At 36.9% G+C, this 23,649-nt stretch overlaps 1 protein-coding gene across 28 annotated transcripts in view; it reads left to right on the top strand.

The window, feature by feature from the left end:
• The window catches only part of sm (smooth), a 783,427-nt gene that overhangs the window by 534,861 nt on the left and 224,917 nt on the right, over window positions 1-23,649 (top strand). The window contains exons 1-2 of one of the 28 annotated variants that reach the window (XM_067097818.1): window positions 12,201-12,266; window positions 15,208-15,809. The exons of 22 other annotated variants lie outside the window; for them this stretch is intronic. In XM_067097818.1, the coding sequence (XP_066953919.1) occupies window positions 15,616-15,809 (194 nt within the window). In that variant the 5' untranslated portion in view covers window positions 12,201-12,266; window positions 15,208-15,615. Of the gene's footprint in view, window positions 1-12,200; window positions 12,876-14,358; window positions 15,810-23,649 lie in introns of those variants that run through there. 5 more of the 28 variants (XM_067097820.1, XM_067097817.1, XM_067097816.1 and 2 more) reach the window with 5 other exon arrangements.

Raw genomic sequence — 23,649 nt, 5'->3', positions numbered from 1 at the left:
GGCGTTCTTTTATTTGATTTTTATTTGCTTTTGGAAGCTACTTTAAGGCTTCCGGATTTGCCTAAACGGGCTGGTGCCCCTCTCTCTCTCTCTCTCTCTCTCTCTCTCTCTCTCTCTCTCTCTCTCTCTCTCTCTCTCCTGGATGTTTTGGATGTTTTTGTTTTTATATATACAAAGCATGTTTGTAAGGAAGCTAACGAGTTTCAACGTAACTTTTTCGTTTTTTCATAATCTTTGGTTGTAGTCTTTCACAATTGCCATTCTCTCTCTCTCTCTCATGAACTGGATGGAGTTTCATTGCTCAGAAACCACGGGATAGAAAAGGGAGATGGTATTTTTTTAGGAGGGAGTTTACGACGCGAAAATAACACGCCGCTTTTAAATATTTATCCTTCGGTACAGGAAGCTCCTTTCAGGGGAATTGTGGTACGTGGGGAAAGTGCACCTGAACGCTATTCACTCTTGTCTGTTGCGATGTGGGTATAATATTATTATTATTATTATTATTATTATTATTAGTAGTAGTAGTAGTAGTAGTAGTAGTAGTAGTAGTAGTAGTAGTAGGGGAGGGGAGGAGGAGAATATAGTCAATATTAAATAGATGACCGCCAAGAAATGCCAAACGCCGCCTGCGTATCAATCTCATAATAATAATAGTATATATATATATATGTACGTATGTAAATTTCTGACTCGCATCGGGATCGAACCCAGGTCTATCAATTGAAAGACCTGGGTTCGATTCTGATGTGAGTCAGAAATTTATTTCTGTTCCACACGTGATTGTGTATTGATTATTATATATATATATATATATATATATATATATATATATATATATATATATATATATATATATATATATATATATATATATAGAGAGAGAGAAGAGAGAGAGAGAGAGAGAGAGAGAGAGAGAGAGAGAGAGAGAAATTGCTTGTGTATGTTCAAAAATGGAGAGTAAGGCTCGTGTACTGGTGTGGTTTCATCATAATAGGGAATAGTTTCGATTGCCAGACAGGTTCTGAGTTTTGGGGCACAAAGGCCAGGATGACTTTCCAAGAGCGTTGGTATCTAGACCAGACGAGGCACGCTTGTCTTCTCTCGCACTTCAGATAGAGTTCAGCTGAAAATTTCTCTCTCTCTCTCTCTCTCTCTCTCTCTCTCTCTCTCTCTCTCTCTCTCTCTCTTATTCTTATTTTCTTTATCCGACCTTTAAAGTAGCTATGTTTTCTCTCTTTCTTTCCTTATCTGACCTTTAAAAGTAGCTGTATTCTTTTTCTTATTTTTCCTTATCTGACCTTTAAAGTAGCTATATTCTCTCTCTCTCTCTCTCTCTCTCTCTCTCTCTCTCTCTCTCTCTCTCTCTGTCTTTTCTTATTTTTCCTTATCTGACCTTTGAAGTAACTATATTCTCTCTCTCTCTTTCTTCCTTGTCTGACCTTTGAAGTAACTATATTCTTCTCTCTCTCTCTCTCTCTCTCTCTCTCTCTCTCTCTCTCTCTCTCTCTCTCTCTCTCTCTCCTTGTTTGACCTTTGAAGTAAATACAATTGTTTTGTCGTTTTATTTTCTTTTTAGTGTTGGTTTCTGAAGATATTCCAGTTGCTTGTAAACTTTTGATTGATCTAATATTACAGACTGGTTTCTCAGGTAAGGCGGTTGTCGACGCCTGGGTTGTAAAGAAATTATATATTCATTGACCTGTGTGAAGATATGCACGAGGGGGTTTCAAGTTGATGAACTTATCGGTTATTTCTTTGCAACTTGGAGCACTTTAAAGTTACGCAGACGTATTCTTCATTAGAGCACTTTAAAGTTACGCAGACATATTCTTCATTGTCGAGTGGCGCACAATATTTTGAAGTTTCCACGCCTGTGTCCTTGATAATAATTATTGTAGCGGCAGACACCCCTGTAATTAATCAATTATATCCGTTAATTTGCTTTATATTCAGCCTTTTAATGTCGTTCATGTATCAATTAACTTTTATTATGAATTATTGTTTTCATATTATTGGTATTATTAGCTACCCGCCTGATTGAATGTAAAGACCGTAAATGTAGGTTGCCTGCTTAGCTGGCCATAGGTCACAGAATTTAAGCAACAGTATTGGTCAGTACTGGATGGGGTACCCACCAAGTAATGCCAGACGCAGTATACACACGACCTCATTGAACTTTTGTTGAAGAGGGCATGGGGCTAGCACCCTCATCTCGACAATGGTTTGCCTAGACGCAGGCGGTAATACCATCTGGAGCCACCCCTACTAATGGGGAAAGACATTTAGTAAAAAATGACTCATCATCTATTTTGCTGTCTGACCTTTGGTATTCTTCTATATAAGGCTATATTTCTCAAATCGCCAAGCTTTAGACAATAATTTCATTTTCATACTATGGTTCATGCCTATATTGCAATTTCAGTCTATTCGATTGCCAGTTTATTATTATTATTATTATTATTATTATTATTATTATTATTATTATTATTATTATAGACCATCAGATACCTTACTTACTTTGGCGTAAATGGGAATAAAGCGTATCTTGCCTTGCGGTCCTATCAAAAAATAGTTAGTGTCAGCGGCTTTTTAATATATAAAAATAGCTAAAGTAAATATTTGATGAAATTGTAGTGTACTTAGATACGATTCATTTTGATATTTGTTGCAAATAATTACATTTATTATTATGTTAAGATTTGCAAATATATATGTGACCTGTTAGTATCTCTCCTCTTGACGTATCATTATTCTTATTGTAATTATTGGGTCACGGCATTACCCATGTAATTATACTCTTTACGGAGTAGATTGACCCAAAGTGGCAAAACGAAACAGGTAATAGTGTCATGGACAACTTGCAGCATGAGTCTGGAAAAACTAGAGCCGTAATTGGGTTGTCGCCGTATAGAGATCTACTAACATTTGCTTTGGTGACCTACTGGTGCTTCCTTGCTTTCTCATGCCCCGAGTGAAGGTCTCTCTCTCTCTCTCTCTCTCTCTCTCTCTCTCTCTCTCTCTCTCTCACAGTCATGCATTTTATTCGATAAACATTCTACATCGGTCGACAACAGTCATGCATTTTATTCGATAAACATTCTACATCGGTCGACAACCTCACTAATACCACCGTCATCTCTCTCTCTCTCTCTCTCTCTCTCATTATGGATCATATTCAGTCAACATTCTACGTCAGTCGACAACCTCTTTAATACCACTGTCATCATCATTCTCTCTCTCTCCAAATGAATTTTGCATCTCATTCAGTAAACATTCCACTTCAGCTCAGTCTCTCTCTAATACCAAATTATATCTCATTCTCATTCTCTCTTCAGTCTCTCTCTCTCTATTAATCTCTCTCTCTCTCTCTCTCTCTCTCTCTCTCTCTCTCCAGTTTATGTATCTCATTCAGTAAACATTCTATGTCAGTCAACAACTTCATTAATACCACCGTCATCTCTCTCTCTCCCTCTCTCTCCCCCCAGTTTATGTTTATGTACCCCATTCAGTGAACATTGTACAACAGTCGACATCTTGACTAATACCACCGTCATCTTCGATCTCTCTCTCTCTCTCTCTCTCTCTCTCTCTCTCTCTCTCTCTCTCTCTCTCTCTCTCTCTCTCTCTCTCTCTCTCTCAGTAAACATTCTGTCAGTCAACTCTCCACCGTCATCTCTCTCTCTCTCTCTCCCACAGTTTATGTACCCTCATTCAGTAAACATTCTACAAGTCGACATCTTGACTAATACCAACGTCATCTCTCTCTCTCTCTCTCTCTCTCTCTCTCTCTCTCTCTCTCTCTCTCTCTCTCTCTCTCTCTCATTCATTATACATCTCATTCAGTAAACATCTTTATTAATACCACCGTCATCATCCGTCGCCTTAGCAAACCAAAATACAACTCATTCATGAAAATTCATCCGGGTGCCCATTCATAAAGTTCTGAGCACTTTTGCTCGCGCAAAACCCCTCGCACTCACACTCGCACGCACATACTCACTTCTGCTGCGAGTGAGTCGTGACTCCGCTTGAAAAGGGAAAAGTTAAGTGGCACTGAGAGGCACTTGGTGGCACCACTTGTCGGGATCCATGTGATAGGTACTTGAACGAGGATGATGATGATTATTGTGGATTTTAATCATCATCATTTGTCAGTACCACTTGCACTGTCTTGAATGTAAATAATCTTAACATTTACATTTAACGTAAACGTGGACAAAAACAACTATAGAATAATGATAAAAAAAAAATCTTTACAGTTAAAAAAGATGATGGTGATTATTATTATTTTGGAATTTAATCATCATGATTTGTTAGTACCACATACTTTTCTGAATGTTAATAATCTTTAGTTATAATTTTTAACATAAACGTAGACAAAAACAACTGTAGTATAATGATAAATCTTGTAACAACTAAAAAAAATTTTAAATGAGTGGTTTGTCATATATCTCATTGTCTCTGACCTTTAGTGTTACAGCGCCATTTTGATATACGAATTGGACTTTTCCTGGAAGTAATCCTCAAGGTTGAGCGTGTGCAAAATCGCATAGGAAACAATCTGGGACGTATTTTTTATTTCCATAATTCCTAAGATAAAATGTATGATAAACTAAATATCTAAGGAAAAAGGGGAGGGTCCACAAAAGTTCTGCCATCCGTATATTAATACAGAAACCTGCAGGAAACTCTAGATTAATAGATACTATATAGCGAAAAATACATCAGAATAAACTGTTATATATATATATATATATATATATATATATATATATATATATATATATATATATATATATATATATATATATATATGGCCTGTAAACAAGTCAAGACATCTATATAGCAGATATTACAGAAAACACTAAATCTAATATTGAAGAAATCTGTAAATTTAGATATTATGCAGAAAACACTAAATTAATATATTGAACTGAAAAAACAACTTGTAAAAAAAATCATTATGTATGCAAAAACTGGTATGAAAATTAAAAATATACTGTATAAAAAAATACTGTGCATTGGAAGAAAAACTACTTTAAGTACAAACACTAATTAAACTTATTTTCATTTAGATAAAATATTCCACTTAAAAAAATTCTGTGCATTGGAAGAAAAACTACTTTACAGTAAAACTCTAATTAAATTTATTTTCATTTAGATAACTAACAAGCAGTAGCCCTACTTGCATTTCCGAATGCACCGCCCAGAAGTAAACAGAAGCATTAATTTTACGGCCGGGTGGAACAGAAGTTGATCAAGGTAAACACTTGATTAACGAGAAGCAAAGTTGTTGTTGTTAGATTTCAAGTGGCCTTATGCAGTATATATCCCCGTAGGGGGTGGGGCTAGTGCCGTCAGTGCACCTCACGGGATGCACTGTAGGCATTACTAAAGGTTCTTTGCAACGTTCCTTCGGCCCTTAGCTGCAACTCCTTTCATTCCTTTCACTGTACCTCCATTCATGTATTTCTTTCATCTTGCTGTCAAACCTCTTTTCACGATTATGTCATAGTGCAACTGCGAGGTTTTCCTCCTGTTAGGAGAAGGATTGTTCTTTCGGAAAGGCAGCGACGCTTAAGATTCTGTAGTAGGGTGTATGTTTTTCAAGTGTTAAACAGAAGCCTGGGTTGATTCTTTCTGTGGGAGAGAAGAGTGATCGTATCTCTTCTAAAGACGTTTGGAAATTAAATCAAGGGATTCACATGAGAATGCCCATCATAGATGGCAATCTCAAGTCAACAGAGGCTCAGTGGGTTTTGTAGGAGTCGCCCAGTGTTTGAACCTGGGTTCTTGTGCATGAGGCTAGTGTGCTACCGATTCTCCAGATCATGACTTTGATGTAAAGATGAAACCGGTCAGGATTTGTAATACATTGCACATGTATATATATATATATATATATATATATATATATATATATATATATATATATATATATATATATACATACATAAATATTTATATGTATAAAACCATGCATCTGCTTGTTTAAATCAGTTGACATATCCCAAACACTTGAGAATTTAAAAACCACATATACATACATAAATACATACTGACACATAAATAGCGTCAGTATGTATGTGTAGTGTGTGTAAGGTGGTTTGCTTGTATGTATTTATGTATATGAGTTTTAAATTTCTCAAGTGTTTGGTGGTAAATCAATTTATGAAAGCAGCTGTTGTATGACGCCAAAGCAGCAAGTGATCTTCAAAACTTGAAAAAAGAGCTTGTATTGCGGTGACTCCTCCTCCTGTCGTGTCTGTCTGTCTGTCTGTCGGAGGAGGAGGAGGTTGGAGGTAGGCGGAGTCCTTAGGAGAGCTTGTAGCTAAGGGAATGAGAAATGTCAACGCCTGAACTGGTTTTACTTAATGAAGAATGCCACCGCAGGAACCCAAGACCGAAAACCAGTTTTTGTCGCGATGAGAAACGACGAAGTTTTTGTCGCTGTGAGAAACGACGAGCCATAGCGACTACGACGACAACAGCGACCAGAGGTTCCGGCCTCTCTTGAGAGGATTGGTTGACCCCGGATGGGGTAGGTTTTTGGGGGGCGGGGGAGAGCCTTGTTTGTGTTGGTGCAGTGGATTTAGTCTCTGTGATGTAGGGGTGAATGTTGATGAAGTAAAGGCTCAGTGATTAGGTAATGTAGGTGGAGGATTGAGGGTGAAGTAGGTGGAGGATTGGGGGTTATGTAGGTGGAGGATTGAAGATGATGTAGGAGGAGGATTGAGGATGATGGAGGATTGGGGGGTGATGTAGGAGGAGGATTGTGGGTGATTTAGGAGGAGGATTGAGGATGATGGAGGGTTGGGGGTGATGTAGGAGGAGGATTGAGGATGATGGAGGGTTGGGGGTGATGTAGGAGGAGGATTGGGGTTGATGTGGGAGGAGGATTGGGGTGATGTAGGTGGAGGATTGAGGATGATGAAGGAGGATTAGGGGTGATGTAGGAGTGAATATTGATGATGTGGTCAAGGCTGTGTGATTAGGTGATTAACGCTGTATAATTAGGCGCTTCGGGAAGATTGATGGCGATAAGAGGATTGATGTTGGTGTCACCGGGATGTATGATGACTCGAGAATGACGTGGCTGATGCAGTGATAAATTGAGTATATCATGGAATGAAATTATTTAATGAAGGTGAAATGTTATGGAGATGAATGTTAATATGATAAATTAACATATTCTGTGGAAGCTTGAATTTCAAGTCAGTGGCTTATGCATGCTTGTTCCATATGAATACGGTTCATCTTCTGAATAATATGAAAAACCCCTCCCACTCTTCCCAACACACACACACACACACACACACACACACACACACACACACACACACACACACACACACACACACACACACACACCCTGGGCTAAACCTTGCTTGCTTCAACACGGAGTTGATTATGATGGCAGTTGTAATGGAGGGCCAGGAACTCTTTATTGAGAAGTCATTATTGGCTGCTCGTATATGAAGTATTTCGGTCGTTCAATTAAGTGGCTGGTAGAGAGAGAGAGAGAGAGACTCCGTAAGAAGCCAGATACAAACCACTACTAATTCAGAGAGGGAGAACGGAGAGGCGTCTTAAATTCAGAGAAAGTTATTAGGAGTGTCAGGTGGACGGAATTTTATGCATGTACTTTCCCTGGCAGAGAAAGTCCCCCTAAATTCTTAAGGAGTCTGACGTTGGTAAGGTCAGTTGTCTCAGAGTTCACTGGATTGCCAGGGCCACCCCCTCCCCCCTTTATTTTTTTATTTTTATTTTATTAATTATTATTTTTTTGAGTCCCCAGAGATTGGGGGAAGGAGGACGTAGGTCTTGTTTGACATCCAGGTCGAATCTTCGATCAAGACCTCAATAGTTTAAAAGGTAGCTTTTATCTCAGTAGGTCAAGCGATTTTTTATGTCCCTGTGTATTTCAGCTAATTGATAATCCGTTTTCAGGATCTATTTTGGAGGGTTGAATAGCGTTTCAGTATTGTGGACCAGTATGGATTGGTTAATTTTGTGTAACTGTAATTGGCTCTTTTATTGTCGGCATTTACAAGTTCATGCAGTTAAATGCTTAAGGTAAGGGACGTAGTCATATTAGCGGTTGACTTCTTGCTTGATAAAGCTTCATTTTAGGTCGATCAGGCTTCTTTTTAGGCCGATCAAGCTTCGTTTTTAGGTCGATTAAGCGTCTTTTTAGGTCGATTAAGCTTCTTTTTAGGTTGATTAAGCTGCTTTTTAGGTTGATTAAGCTTCTTTTTAGGTTGATTAAGCTGCTTTTTTGGTTTATTAAGCTTCTTTTTAGACATATGGGACAGGAGCAAGTAAGCAAAAGTATTTCTGGCCTGGGACGCCATTAGTTAAGCGCTCGAAGGATAAATATGACTACTCTATTTTCAGGGGAACAGTCGTCCATTTAAAAGAGCAATAAAACATCATTTCATTTCGAATTAACGAGAGAATTTTTGTCGTTCGTCCTTCCGCCCCGTTAGCCATTAATTTCTTCCCTTGCTCTCGTCTTAGACAAAAGCGATGTCCTCCCAGGACACAAGGACATGATGCCCTTTCGTGCGCGCTTGTGCCGTTACCGCTCAGTGGAAAACAAACAGCTGACTGACTTTCAATTGTCCTGCTGCTTATTGTTTTGAACTCTGGCGTACTTCTTATCAGAAGCTGTTCGTTTTATCATAATTGTAGCTAGTTGCATTTCATCATAGATTATGACTTGTCTCAAAGTTGTTTACATTGATAAGGGTCTCTCTCTCTCTCTCTCTCTCTCTCTCTCTCTCTCTCTCTCTCTCTCTCTCTCTCTCTCTCTCTCTCTCTGTTAACTGGTGCAGCAATATGGTCAGCAGTTGTAAAAAATGTAATGATTCAGGTTATGTTGAAACTGAACTCTCTCTCTCTCTCTCTCTCTCTCTCTCTCTCTCTCTCTCTCTCTCTCTCTCTCTCTCTCTCTCTCTGACCTTCAATACTGTTGGATCAGCGCGTTTAAGCTTGAAATCCAGGCCAGGTTTTGTTCTTGATTTTTTTTTTTTTCAAGTATCAGTTAATATTTAGGGAGTTTCCCATCTTTATCACTAAGATTCTTTGTAACTTTTCCTATTCAGTAAATTTTTATATAAAATATTTCTTAGTACTCCACTTGCTAATCTTGCTAGGGTACATTTTCAAGAAGCACTGTATTTTTTAAGGGGTGCCTATTTTTGGTAGTAAATAACTTTAGATGAAAGGAGCATTGTTCTTTCAGGTTGTAAACAATTTTACTGTTAGCAGTATATTCCCTGTAAACATTTTTACTATTATCAGCATTTTCTTTGTAAACATTTTCACTGTTAGCAGTATTTTCCTTGTATATATTTTTGCCATTATTTTCTCTTAAATATTTTTGCTATTATCAGTATTTTCCCTGTGAACATTTTTACTATCATCAGTATTTTCCCTGTAAACATTTTTACTATTATCAGTAATTTTCCATGTAAACATTTTTACTATTATCAGTATTTTCCCAGTAAACATTTTCACTTATCAGTATTTTCCTTGTAAATATTTAAACTATTATTTTATATTTAATTATTTTTCCTCTTATCAGTATTTTCCCTGTAAACATTTTTACTATTGTCAGTAATTTTCCATGTAAACATTTTATTATTATCAGTATTTTCCCAGCAAACATTTTTCCTATCATCAGCATTTTCCCTGCTTAATATCTTTTCCCTCCATTCATGCTAGCAAAACTTATCGCCAAAGCAAAATCTGATTTTCCATAATTGAAGGATGATGCTTTAGATTTTAAAAGCAGCTGGGAAGTGTTGGAAGTCCCTGCTTTCAAAAAGCTCTTTCAAAATGCTGACAGCTTCCAACACTTGTTAATGTGATAGATTTTTTTGTATCGATGTCATGTTGTCAGTTTTCAGAAGAAGAGGAAAGTGAGGATGCTGGAACATTACTCTTCAAACAGCTTCCGGTAAATTCGAATGATAAAATCGTTAGATTTCTTACATTTGAATTAAGCAATTTTCCTGTGTTTATGATAAATATTAAACAGCAAGTAACGACCTTGTAAATTCCTATAAAAGAAATTTTTTCTGTAGTGAAATCTGTATCGAGATCAAATGTTCAAATTTTTAGAAGAAGGAATTACTCCCAAAGTTTTCAAAGCTTGTAAAAGTCGTAATAATTTGATTTTGTATTTAAAGTACTTGCTAAGCCATGAAAAGAGGAACAGTAGACATAGTGATCTTGTAAGTTTTCAAAAGCTTATGAAACGCTGAAGTATACACTCTGTTGTTTTTCATTATAAAATAGTCACAGTAATTGTTTTTTGTATTTGAGTTAAATGCCAAAGCCATGAAAAGAGAAACGATGGACATAATGATGCTGTAAGTTTTCATCTTACGAAACGCCGAAGAATAAAATCTTATTTTATTTTTTCATTACGAAACGCTGAAGAATAAAATTGATTTTTTCTTTCATTATAAAGTAGTCAAAATAATTTGTTTTTTTATTTTAGTTAAAGGCTACAACCGTGGAAAGAGAAACCATAGAAATAATGAAACGCACATTATAAAGCCTTCTGTTTCTTTTTTTTTTTTTTCATTATAAACCAAAGCATTCAGAAGAAAAAGGACACGAACATTATCTTCGAAAATGATCTTCCCCCCTTTTGTGGGTGGTTGGGTGGGGTAGCCACGGAGCCCTGTCTGTGCCAGTGTGTGTCCATAAGCCCTTCGGAAAAGGACTTCTTTCCATCGCTCCCCGCCCTCCTCGAGGCCTTCTGGCGACGTTCCTTCAGTGTTGGAGAGGTGCCCGAACAGCCCAGTTGATTCGGCTTTTGGTTGTGTCCCGTCGTGTTGGCCCCCCCCCGTGTGTATCAACCGAATTTTTTTTTTTTTACTTCAACCAGTATTTTCGTACGCAGACGGCGGTTCCGTTTGCCTGTTGCAAGCTTTAATGTCTTCGTTCTTATGTCAGTTTCATCTCGTGGGTCTTTTCGGTGGGCCATTTTTATTTCTGATTAGTATTATGTATTTTTTATCATTTGCTTCTTGCAAATTTTTTCCTCTTTTAACCCGTTTTACTTTTTCCGTTAAGAGTTATCCAAGGTAATCCTATCCAAACGTCATCTGTTACGGCACTTGGGTAGTGAAGGTTGGATAATGCAATACCGGTGTTTTTATTTGGAGTAAATTACACTGTTGATTACATTAATAGGATAGCAGTGATTCTTGTAACGGATGTCAGTGAATTTGGATATTGGATATTCATCGGATATCGGTTAATGTTAGATCTTGGGTATTAGTCTCGTTGGAATTGAGATATCTGTGGGATATCAAGGAATTAGAGAAATGGGTACCAGTAGGATATCGTTGGATATAGGATATCAATTGATTTTGGTTTCAGGATATCATCGATCAGTTTATATCCTGTGCGAAATTGTTGTAATGGAGGCAGGATGTAGGCTATCGGTGGATGATCAATGTAAGATGATACTGCGTGCAGATTTTTTATATATATATATATATATATATATATATATATATATATATATATATATATATATATATATATATATGTGTGTGTGTGTGTGTGTGTGTGTGTGTGTGTGTGTGTGTGTGTGTGTGTGTATATGTATTGAGATACTGGTTAATGGTGAGTAGTGAATATGTGTGTGAGTGTGTTTTCTCATTTCATTCAATATCGAATTTGTGTAGTATTTGTATTCAGTAGGGAATTTGTGTTGTCTCTTTGACTTTGTATCTAGTATCGGAATTGTGTTCTGTGTTAGAATTTGTATTTAATATTGAATTTGTGTTGTGTCGTAGAATTTACATTCAATACCGAAGTTGTGTTGTGTCTTAGCATTTGTATTCAGTATGGAATTTACGTGAAACAACGCTTGTAGAAAAATTACTCTCTTCAAGGTATGTACAACCACATATGAAAATGGATGTTGTATGTCCGTATATCAGAATTTCTCTTTGTATTTATCTGAATCCGTGTTTATCAAAATTCGGTGTTATACATAGTACAGGTATTTCTGGACCCGTATGCCATGGCTAAGCAAGTACATTTTGGGAAAAGAGTTGGTTCAACCTTCCTTATCATTACCTTGCATGAGATTAGATTTGTTTTTGGGGTGTTATCAGTCGTTTAGATAAAGTGCTCTAGACGGCTTTTCAGTTCGTCGAGAATATCCTAGTGTCTTATTTTGTCCACGAGGCTAAGGCTAATGGTTAAGGGACGTTGGCTTGTGTAGGTCGCGAGTGAGCAAGCCTAGTTTTTCGCGTTTAACCGGTGAATTTTGATGGGTTCTAATGTTGGCGTCATTTCAGTGCTTCAGACATTTTTGTGGAAAAGAATGGTGGATTTAATATCAGTGTGTGTTTACTTTTTTAAATTCCACCCCTGTTGTCTTCTGTGAAGAATACGTGTGGTCATTAATGATTTTTGGCTTTGTGAAATTTGGAACATTATATTTCCGAGTGTTATGAAAAAATTTGTTTTGGGAATATTTCCAATCATTATGAAAATTATGTTTGTGTGTTTTATCATCATTTGATTTGTAGAAGTTGTTCCTACAAATTTTTGGAAAGATGTATTTAAGTTGCGATATTTCGATTTATGGTCCCTATTTTTTGGAGAACCTTTTCGTAATTTTTGGAAAATATAACAACGCAAAGATAAGAAATGAACAAGTGAGCGATGTATAATCGAAGGGTTTAGTAATGTGAACAGACGTCGCACAGCTTACGGTCGTCGAGAATATGAAGGAACTATCTTCAATTGCCTTGCTTTGCGCCAAAGATAAGTGACGCAGTTATGAAATGGAATGTATCTGTTCCTGCCACTTACCGAATTATGTGGGCCAGAAGGTATTGTTATATATTATTAATGGTTCACTCAGAAAACAACTTGTTTAGAATTTCCCCCCAAAGAGGCCTGTCTTTAACCTTACGTTAATCAAGTGTATCATGCTAGTCTGATTTACACCGAAGATAATTGACGCAATTATGATATGGAATGCATCTCTGTTACTGCTACTTGACGGAAATTTGTGGGCCAAAGTCGCATGGAGGAGAAGTAGTGTTGTATAGTACTGATTCACTCAGAAAAAAAAAGAATACTTAGAATTCTCCCCCAAAGAGGCCTCTGTTTAGCCTTCCGTAAATCAAGTTTATTATTCTAGTCATACGAAATCCTTTCCTGAAGTGACTAAGGGAGGAATAAGACGTGCACTGAAGATTAAAAAAAAAAAAAGTGTCTTGAAAATGATTTGACATCACGTAGGTATGTGACTTACTTGGAGTAATCACTTGACAAATGTCAAAGAGTATTACGGAACTGAGCGAAAATGAATATCACCGTTTCAATCGTGAGAGAAAGGCCTCTAATCTGACGTCATAAAGTGCAGAGACCAGGTACTGGGACCAATCACTGCCATATAACGACGTGCGAAAGAAAAACCTCCACCAAAGTCTGGTCGAGTATAAAAAGAAAAAAAAAAAAAAGTACCAGTGAGGTATCGCCATTGTGGCGTCGTAGCCCTAGTTTCCCACCGTACTAGTAGCTGTGGGACCAGTCGAACCGGACCAGGTGAAGGTCTCTCTCTCTCTCTCTCTCTCTCTCTCTCTCTCTCTCTCTCTCTGAAGGGGTCAATTGTCGACGTCTTCGTCGTCATCATCATCATCGCCGGTTTTCAAAACGTCATTGTGGGTGGGTGCTCTGCCGAACTACTGTGGCCCCTCGTAGAGGTCTCTGGTGGCTCTGGAGAGGCTGTTCTCCCGTCTCCCTCAGGCCTCCAGCGATCACCCACGCCCCCAAAGACTACGTTTTTAACTTTTAGGAGTCATTGCCATAACAAGAAGATCCGTAACAAGGACTCTGCAGATATCCCGTGCTGCTTCCTTGGTCAGGAGTTTTGGTAATATCCTTAAAAAAAAAAAAGTGTTTGTTCGTGTGTGCTTGTGCATCATTTGGAACGAATTGGTGATAGCGAAGATACAGGCCACATTTAATGAAGCCGTTTTCTCTTGGCAATTCTTTTCATACAGTGTTTTATAGAACCGATTAAGTGATAATCAAGACATCTTAATTGCTGGCCTCTTTTTATTGTTTTATATATTTTATTTGTCTGCTTTGAAAGGTGCAGTAATCAACTCCCAGGCTGAGTCATTGACAGATATTGCCTCTTAACTATGGGAGTTAGCTGGCTATTATTGCCGAGAAAAAAGAAAAATAATTCCGTGATATTCTAGTCTGTTGACTTTCTTTTGATGCATTGACAGAAACAAGACATAATAGACCAACATTTACTCTTATATTGCTAATGTTTGTGATTCTTTCTTTGTGAGGAAGTGATGTTTGACCTGCCAGTCTCCCTGTCGACATAAAACAAAATTTTAACAAGTATCTCCCGTTGGGACAATAATTAGACGACCCGTCGGAATTTTTTCGGGGTCGCCACCAGTCAGTATTCTATAACCCCCTCCCCTCCTCTCCCCCATCCCTCCTGCGTCATCTGAACCTTGCAGGTGCCCTTTGGAGGGGAGCCCCGGGAACAAGTGAAAGTTCTTCGGGAGTCGAAGGAGTTTTAAGGTAGCAGGAGGGAGGACGTCCACGCTCCTGTTAAGTTGAGTAACGAATCCAAGTCCAGCTCTGGTTGTGAGAGAGGGAGGAGGAGGTGGTGCGCCGTTCCATACCTCAACATTTGTTGTTTCTCCGTGGTCAGTGGATGTATCTCCAGAGAGCAGTTTAACGCTGGTCTGAAAGTGTGATGTGTATTCAGTATTTGGCTGCTTAGGAATGTGATTTGACGCGTGGGAAGTGTGTTTAAAGGAGGCTCAAGGTTGATTGTTAACTAACTTTGTGACGCTACGTCTGTGAAATATAAAGTTGAGTGATTGAACACCAAATTGTTAACTTGCTTGTTGAAGTCACGTCTGTGAAATATATAAAATTGAATAATTGAACACCAAATTGTTAACTTGCTTGGTGAAACCACGTCTGTGGAATATAAAATTGATTAATTGGACGCCAAAGTGTTAATTTAATTGCTGAAACTAGTCAGTGACATAGAATTGAATAGTTAAGCACCAAATACATGTTTCTGAAATCTGTCAGTTGAAATGCAGCTTTCTGCAGTCGATTTGTGTGTAATCAACGTCCAGACTTGGATTTATACGAGTGTTTTGTTTTGTTAAACAGTACCGAAGTTACCTGCAGTTAACTCTTGGGAGAGGAAATTACCATGATGGGGTTCTTAGAATTACATGTACGTTGAGGCAATACTTGGATGTGTTGTGCAATACCAGAAAACTGAAGCCTGTGCTGCCGTCCAGACATACTGCGTATTCAGCGAGCTGTAAACCTTAACGTCGCAATCGAGGTTCGGAGGAAATCGCAAACTATGCTGCACGAAGTGAGGGAACTGAAAACCCTCTGATGTTTGCTGCCGAGAGGTGCAGAGCGAATCCAGAAAAGTGAAATTCCTCGCTGGTATCTAGGCGAAGTGCAAAATCAGTGTTCTTGTTTTTGTCAGTGGCCGGAGAAGTGTGAGAGTGAAAGTCGATTTTGTGGCAGTTTCGAAGCGACTTGGTGCTGCTGGCGGCCACTATGTCGTCTCTGAGCTTGGCCTATCCCTGGCTAATGGATGCCTATCCCGACCTCTTCGGGGGCTCCGTGGGGAATCCCCTGGCGGCTGGCCATCACCTGAGCAGTGCTGCCCTTTGGGGCAGCTTCGATTCCCTCTGCCCCATTGCCTACCCGTTGGCGGATCCTTCGTGCCTGGCACCATGCGTCCACCCTGGGTAAGTTCCTCTCTCTCTCTCTCTCTCTCTCTCTCTCTCTCTCTCTCTCACGTTACGTAACTAATAAATGATTAGCTTTTTCAATTTGTTTTCGTTTTATTTCAATTTTCTTCACTTTGGCGAAGAGAGAACTAAGAAAATTTAGTTTTTAGCTTCCTTGCAAGATATTTATTTAGTTTTCCTTTTGATGCGTTTTCATCTTATGAAAGAATCTGTTCTGCCGTTTTCTTTCTGAAGCATTTCTTCTATTTTTTCCATTGGTGGGATAAATTTTGTTGCTTTTTCGTTTCCACGGAAAGAACCGAGTTTTCCTACAATTATTTCTCTTTCAATGAAAGAATTGCAAAGAATACTCCTCTCATTTTTCCCAGCTAGGGAAAATTTTGTTCGTTACATTTTCTCGATCCGAGGAATCGTTGGCCAGGGCGAGAAACCACTTTTTATTATTATTTTTTTTTTTTTACCACGATATTAGTTTTCTTTTTTTACACATGCCTGATTTGCACTCGTCCCTTATTCCTACATCATCATTAGTTTGCTCTTCCTACCCCTCCCCTGAGATTGCGAGCGCACGCGCGCACACGCACACACATATATAGTCATAGGTAGATAGATTGATAGATAGATATTATCTTTGTACCTTGCTGGGTTACGGCAGTTTTTATTTTATTTTCATTATTTATTTATTTATTTTTTTTTTTTTTGTATCGTACTTGAGTGCAAATCCTTCCATGTAGGAAGGGCTTCATCTGTTTCCCAGAACCTGCATATGTTTGTAGTTTTTCCTGAAAGGGTGAGGAAATCTTGGAGTTTGGAAGTCATTAACCTGCTTTATTAAGAAAATATCTTGATCAAGTATTTATATTGCTTGAATTTCAGAAGTCCGATTATTTCCAGTTGTGAAGGAATTTACAGACCAGGTCATTCGTACGGAAAGGAAACGCGTAACTCCCGCGACTTTCGTGTAAGAAATGGAACAAACGGCGGGGGAATTTATTTAAAAGGTTAGGTAGGTTGAAAAGAATAAGGTCAGATGATGTTAGGGAAAAGGTCAGTTGAATCGCGGAATGAGAACACGTGATCAACGTTGATCCTACACTACCACTCCCACTCCGACCCCGCCCCACTCCTACTCCCAATTTGTGCGTCTGTTGGTGACCTCAATTTTACTGAGGCTGGGTATTTTAGTATATGGTCCAAAAGTAGGTGGGGCCTTCTTACCTGTCTTGGGTGAAGATCATTATTCGGCAGCGAAGAATTGCTATGATTTTTAATTGCAGTATTTTTTGGGGCGACTTTCGTTTGTATTTAATATTATGAGTAATAAAAGCTTTGGGACTGTGTTGTCTTTTATTAAGTATTCTTTAGATGTTTGATGGTATTTCATGGCATATTCCATGTATAGCAGTGATATATATCGTTTTCTTGTAGTCAGTAAAGCCCCCCTCTCTCTCTCTCTCTCTCTCTCTCTCTCTCTCTCTCTCTCTCTCTCTCTCTCTCTCTCTCTCTCTATATATATATATATCATATAATATATATATATATATATATATATATATATATATATTAGTTGAGAGAGAGAATCTACTGGTCACTTTTTACCAGGTACATATATAGTTTTAATTAATCACACTTAACTTCCCGATTTCTTCTTCACATTTTGGGAACGCTTGTCACCACTAAGCCTAGATCCAAATGAAGAAAGAAATAAAGGTATTATGATGCCCTTTCAAGGTGCTATCTCGGCTTCGGGGTTTTTGAACGAGGTGACGATAATTACCTGGACACGAAGAAAAAGAGAGAGAGAGAGATAATTATACATATCTTAATGTCATCGTGAGAGAGAGAGAGAGAGAGAGAAAAAGTTATAATCATAAGACGTGGAATTTATCTCACCATTTTATCATTAGTCAGGTGCTGAGTTCTCGTTATCGCCTAATTTTTTTTTTTTTTTTATAGTGTCATGGCGTTCCAATAACACTGGTTATTTGCTTCTGGAGTTTCTTGAAATTAGTGACGAGGAGTTTCAGAATCTTCTTAACATCGTTTGGAGTCATTTTAGGTTTGTTGAGAAACGAACTTCATGTAGTTTTTAACATATGATGCATCACGATCGTTCCTTTGAAAACTTCATGTAATTTTTTAAGATACAATGAATCTATATCTGTCTTTTGAATATGTGTGCTGGCTTTTTCTTTTGCAGACTTTCTTATGCATTTAAAGTGTAAACCATTCTAAGTAGGGCTTTTTGATGAATGTACCGGCTGAGAGAGAGAGAGAGAGTAAACTTTTCATACTTGGGCTTTTTGCTGAAGTTTACCGGCTGAGAGAGAGAGAGAGAGAGAGAGAGAGAGAGAGAGAGAGAGTAAACCATTCATACTTGGGCTTTTTGCTGAAGTGCACCTGACTGAGAGAGAGAGAGAGAGAGAGTAAAGTAAACCATTCATACTTGGGCTTTTTGCTGAAGTGTACCGACTGAGAGAGAGAGAGAGAGAGAGAGAGAGAGAGAGAGAAATATGCCAGACATCAACTGATTTTTACTGCGAGACCAAAAGCAAGACAAAAGACGCCATAAAAGAAAAAAAAAAAAAAAAACTTGTCATAAAAAGCCTGGAACTCGAGTCTTGTTTAATCATGCATGGAAACGCTGGGTGCCAGGCCACCTCAGGTAAGGCTGGCCCGCATTGTCGCAAACGATGTATTTGTTGTGTGAAAAAGCTTTTTATGTTTCGTTGTAGTTGGTTGAAGTCGGTTTTGACGATCGAGATGTATTTACTGTTATTGTTTTTTTTTTTTTAAATATTGTTAACGTTTGTTTTCATATTTAGGTTATATTATTGCAAGCAATGGGTTTGTCATTTTTATTTGATATAGAAGTTAATTTTTAAAGTTTTTATTTTTTATGTCAAGCATTGAGACTATTCCGATTATATATATATATATATATATATATATATATATATATATATATATATATATATATATATATATATATATATATATATATATATATATATATATATATATATATATATGTGTGTGTGTGTGTGTGTGTGTGTGTGTGTGTGTATAGAGTTGAATAGAAGTAACCTTAATGCTTGACATGATAAATAAAATTATATATGTATAATGTTTGTGTACATAATGTAAGTTAACGTTCAGGCCCCATAAAAGTAATCATAACAGGCTGCTTTGCTTCACATTGCTCTCTGAAAGCCTTCAGCCGCTATACGCACCGAAAACAGCATTAGGAACTCTTTATAGGTTGCTGTCACTGACCTCTGCAACGTTACTGGAACAGTGGGGTCTCGTGGTAACACTATACCCAACAAGCCTCTTCCGAGTGACCATCCTTCCTCCACCCCACTGGTACTCGCTTTGTACTTACTTAACGTCACTCCTTTTCCTTTCCAACTTTCTATTCCACTTTTACCTTCGGGACTTTCCTTTCTGGCCTGAAGGAGGAGGTTGAAATATGCTTATTTATTTACTTACAGGTCTGATATTTGTTGCCAAGTGGCATGAGATTTTAATCTAAGGTCAGACTCCCCAAAGAGCAACGGGATTCTGTTATTATTATTATTATTATTATTATTATTATTATTATTATTATTATTATTATTATTATTATTAATCTGTTTTGCTAATAACTGATCTCCTCTTTCTGTATCGCCCATTACCTACCTTCTGTTAATTCTTTCGAATGAACACCTTATACTTTGGAAGCTTGAATTTCAAGTCAGTGGCCCCTGTGGTGGGCTTTTTCCGTATGAATAGGGTTCATCTTCTTCTTCTTCTTCTTCTTATTATTATTATTATTATTATTATTATTATTATTATTATTATTATTATTATTATTATTCAAGAGATGAAACTTATTCCTATGGAACAAGCCTACAGGACTCATGGTGGTGGAATATTATTATTATTATTATTATTATTATTATTATTATTATTATTCAGGAGATGAGACCTATTCCTATGGAAAAGCCTACAGGACTCATGGTGGTGGAATATTATTATTATTATTATTATTATTCAGGAGATGAGACCTATTTGGAACAAGCCTACAGGACTCATGGTATTATTATTATTATTATTATTATTATTATTATTATTATTATTATTATTATTATTATTATTATTCAGGAGATGAAACCTATTCCTATGGAACAAGCCTACAGGACTCATGGTGGTGGAATCAAGCAAGCTGTATCCGAAAACTAAAAACATACATTTTAAACTCATTGAACTTCCGCCGCAATAACGTAAGCGGACCGCGCCGAAAATGAAAAGTTCACACATTAACGTCGTAATTGTCATGTGTCATAAAGCTGTGTGCGACCCACAATGTTTAGAGGGGGTGGGGTGGGAATGGGTATGGGTGTATTGGGGGGGATCATGCTTCCTTACCTCCGCAGCTGTTTGTGAGATGTAATGACTAACTTTATTGATATTGCGAATTGAAAATTGTGACGTTGGATGGATAGGGTTGATTTGGTGCGAGGTCGGGGTTTTGAAATTGTCGATAACGTATTTTTTTTTTTTTTTTTTTTTTTTTTGCCGATTAGTGGAAGATCATGAGAAGTGAATTAAACCGTGTGTTTCTGTCTCACATTTACATATGCATATTTACATATATGTATATTTGTTCATATATATTCATATATAATTGTGTGTGTATATATATATATATATATATATATATATATATATATATATATATATATATATATATATTGTATATAGTGTTAGCTTTAGAATGATGTCGGTAACAGTTAATGGCAGTTTACATTTGCGTAAATTTATTACCACCAGCAGACATGAAGTCTTGTCTGATGAGTACCAGACTGGCTGTCTTCCTGGAAATATTATGAAAACTGATTAATGCTGAGATGTGATGCCAATCTAAAAGGCCTTATGCCATGATTAATCATTTTCATTTCTTATATTTACATTCTGTGTTGATATAAGATTTGTTTTTCTTTTATAACATTTTTTATTAGTATTTTCACTTTACCGACATAGGTCAGTTGAAGGTAATGTCTTTAAGTAGTCACCTGTTAGTATTGTTTCAGTATCATAACAGAATTCTTAATACCATAAAAATTATTATTATTATTATTATTATTATTATTATTATTATTATTATTATTATTATTATTATTACTAAGAAGAGGTGTTGGAAATATCAAAGGTTACATTGTACGTGTCCGGCTCTGGAATTTCCTACTCTTTGTTCGGGTCCAGATTCGGTATTGGGTCAAAGGTTATCCGCTGTGTGTGTGGATAGAGCAGGGCTTGTTGGGTTGAGGTCAGGTGATGTATGGTTGTAGTAATCGAGGAGTTTATTTTGTTGTTATTTGACTTGTTTTATTGTTTGTTTAGTCTTCATTATAATAATGATACTGATAATATTGCCTGTTAATCTTCGGTATAATCATGATACTGGTAATATTGCTTGTTTAGTCTTTGGTATAGTAATGATTCTGATAATATTGCCTGTGTAGTCTTCGTTATAAGGATGACACTGATGATATTAGTCTTCGGTAGAATGATGATACTGATAATATTGCTTGTTCAGTCTTCGGTGTGATAATGATACTGATAAAATTGCCTGTTCAGTCTTCGGTATGTAATGATACTGATACTATTGCCTGTTTAGTCTTCGGTATAATTATGATACTGATAATATTGCCTGTTCAGTCTTCGGTGTAATTATGACACTGAATCATTGCTTGTTTAGTCTTCAGTATAATTATGATACTGATAATGTCGCCAGTTTAGTCTTCGGTGTAATTGCGATACTGATAATATTGCTTGTGTAGTCTTCGGAATAATAATGATATTAATAATTATAGATATTTGTCATTATTACAGCTTTTGTTAGTTCAGGGTTTCTTGATAGGATTGTACAGTCTCTCTCTCTCTCTCTCTCTCTCTCTCTCTCTCTCTCTCTCTCTCTCTCTCTCTCTCTCTCTCTAACATTATTACATGTGCCACAGCCTCTCCATAAAATGTTAATTTAATCCTCACACCCTTATAAAGGTATAGGTTACGCCCATCTGTGTCCTTACCTGACACGTAGAAAGATAGAGAGAGAGAGAAAGAGAGAGAAAAAAAACAGAGATGTTGCGTTCCAATAATATTTACGAATGCCTTTGATATTTTCTCGATTGTCAACCTGGTGTTGCTCTCCGAAAAAGAAGTTTTAATGGTTTTTTCTCTTTTTTTCTTTTTCTCTTTCCTTGCTTTTGTCGTCATTAAAGGATACCGTTGGGTTTTAACGTTAGAATAACAGTTGTGTTTTTGTGGATTTCGTGTTTGTGTTTCATTATGGCGTAATCATCTTCGAGTTTTATGCTTCATTGTTTTCGTTAAACGGATGCGACTTTTTTAAAATTCTATTTTGCTTGTTTTGATGAAATTGTTTTGATGTTATTAATAACTTTTGTTTTCTGGCTCTTTTTAGTTAAAAGAAAGGTGTGAAACTATCTAGAGACACGTTTATCAGCGTACGCTTTAAGCTTTGTTTTTGGCTCGTTTAAGTTTAAAAAAAAATATGGTTTTAAACTATCTAGAAATACGATTATCACTGTACGAATTAAAGTTTATTGGTATAAACAATATAATGTGGACATTTTAATTCTTACCGTCTATAGCATTTTTCTTAAATGACGAAATGCCTGTACGTTTTGTAATTTCTCTTTTACATAAATATGCACCAATTTACACACACATGCACATACATTCTCACTCCTATTAACATACCACATTTTTGTGCTGTTAAATTATCTTGAAGGCAGAATAAACATTCTTAATGTTCGAACATTTCTAATGTGCTGGGGTTTCAAGATTGGCAAAAGATCAACACATTGATGACTTTTGACATTTGAGATAGAATTGACGAAAATAGACATTCTTGTTGAACGTTGTGTGGATGCTGGTAGTTATGGTGTGTCTCTCTCTCTCTCTCTCTCTCTCTCTCTCTCTCTCTCTCTCTCTCTCTCTCTCTCTCTCTCTACGAAAATAGACATCCATCTCTAGGGCATGTCAATGCGTTTTGTTTGCTCTTAATCTGCATATATACTGTGTGTGTGTGTGTGTGTATATATATATATATATATATATATATATATATATATATATATATATATATATACATATACATGTATGTATGTATGTATGTATATATATAGGCATTGTTTTTAACTTATTGACGCAAGTTAAAATGGTTTGGGAGGAAAATGTGAAAGAGAAAGTAACTGAAGGCCGTAGAATAGGAAGTGATTTAAGCAGCAAAGAGAGAGAAAAAAAGGGAAAGCCGTTTCAGAAGTGAAAATAGGGAATCATTTAAAAAGATAACAAAATAATTTTTATACTTGCGATATTTCCGTCAAATATGCAACCGCCAACTCCATGAAGTTAAATCGTGTTCTGTAGGGATAAGTAATCTACTAGAAGGTCATAAAGAGTACTTATCAGTAAATAGATAAACCTTTAGAACAGTGGTTCTCGACTGGGGGTCCCTGGACCACCATTGTTGTTGTTTTGTCATTATTTGTTTGTATTTTTATTTTGTGATTTTCCAAAATTTCTCGCGGACCCCCTACTCTATAGTCACGGACCCCATGTGGTCCGGGGACCCCCAGTTGAGAACCAATGCTTTAGAATATTCCAAAAAATCAAAATTCTCTATTAATTAAAAGAAATACTCATTGAAATGTCTTAGGAATTGTGTCCAAAACATGAAAATGCAGCATTGATACGAATAATCAGCGAGAATAGTAAAATCAGTTCATCGTTACAAGGGCGAAAAATCCAGTGAAAGTTCTCACAA

This window comes from Macrobrachium rosenbergii, chromosome 54 (assembly GCF_040412425.1).
Source record: "Macrobrachium rosenbergii isolate ZJJX-2024 chromosome 54, ASM4041242v1, whole genome shotgun sequence".
In the NCBI taxonomy this organism is placed as follows: domain Eukaryota; kingdom Metazoa; phylum Arthropoda; class Malacostraca; order Decapoda; family Palaemonidae; genus Macrobrachium; species Macrobrachium rosenbergii.
Note: the sequence above shows the minus strand (reverse complement) of the source record. Positions and strands in the feature narration are given on the sequence as shown.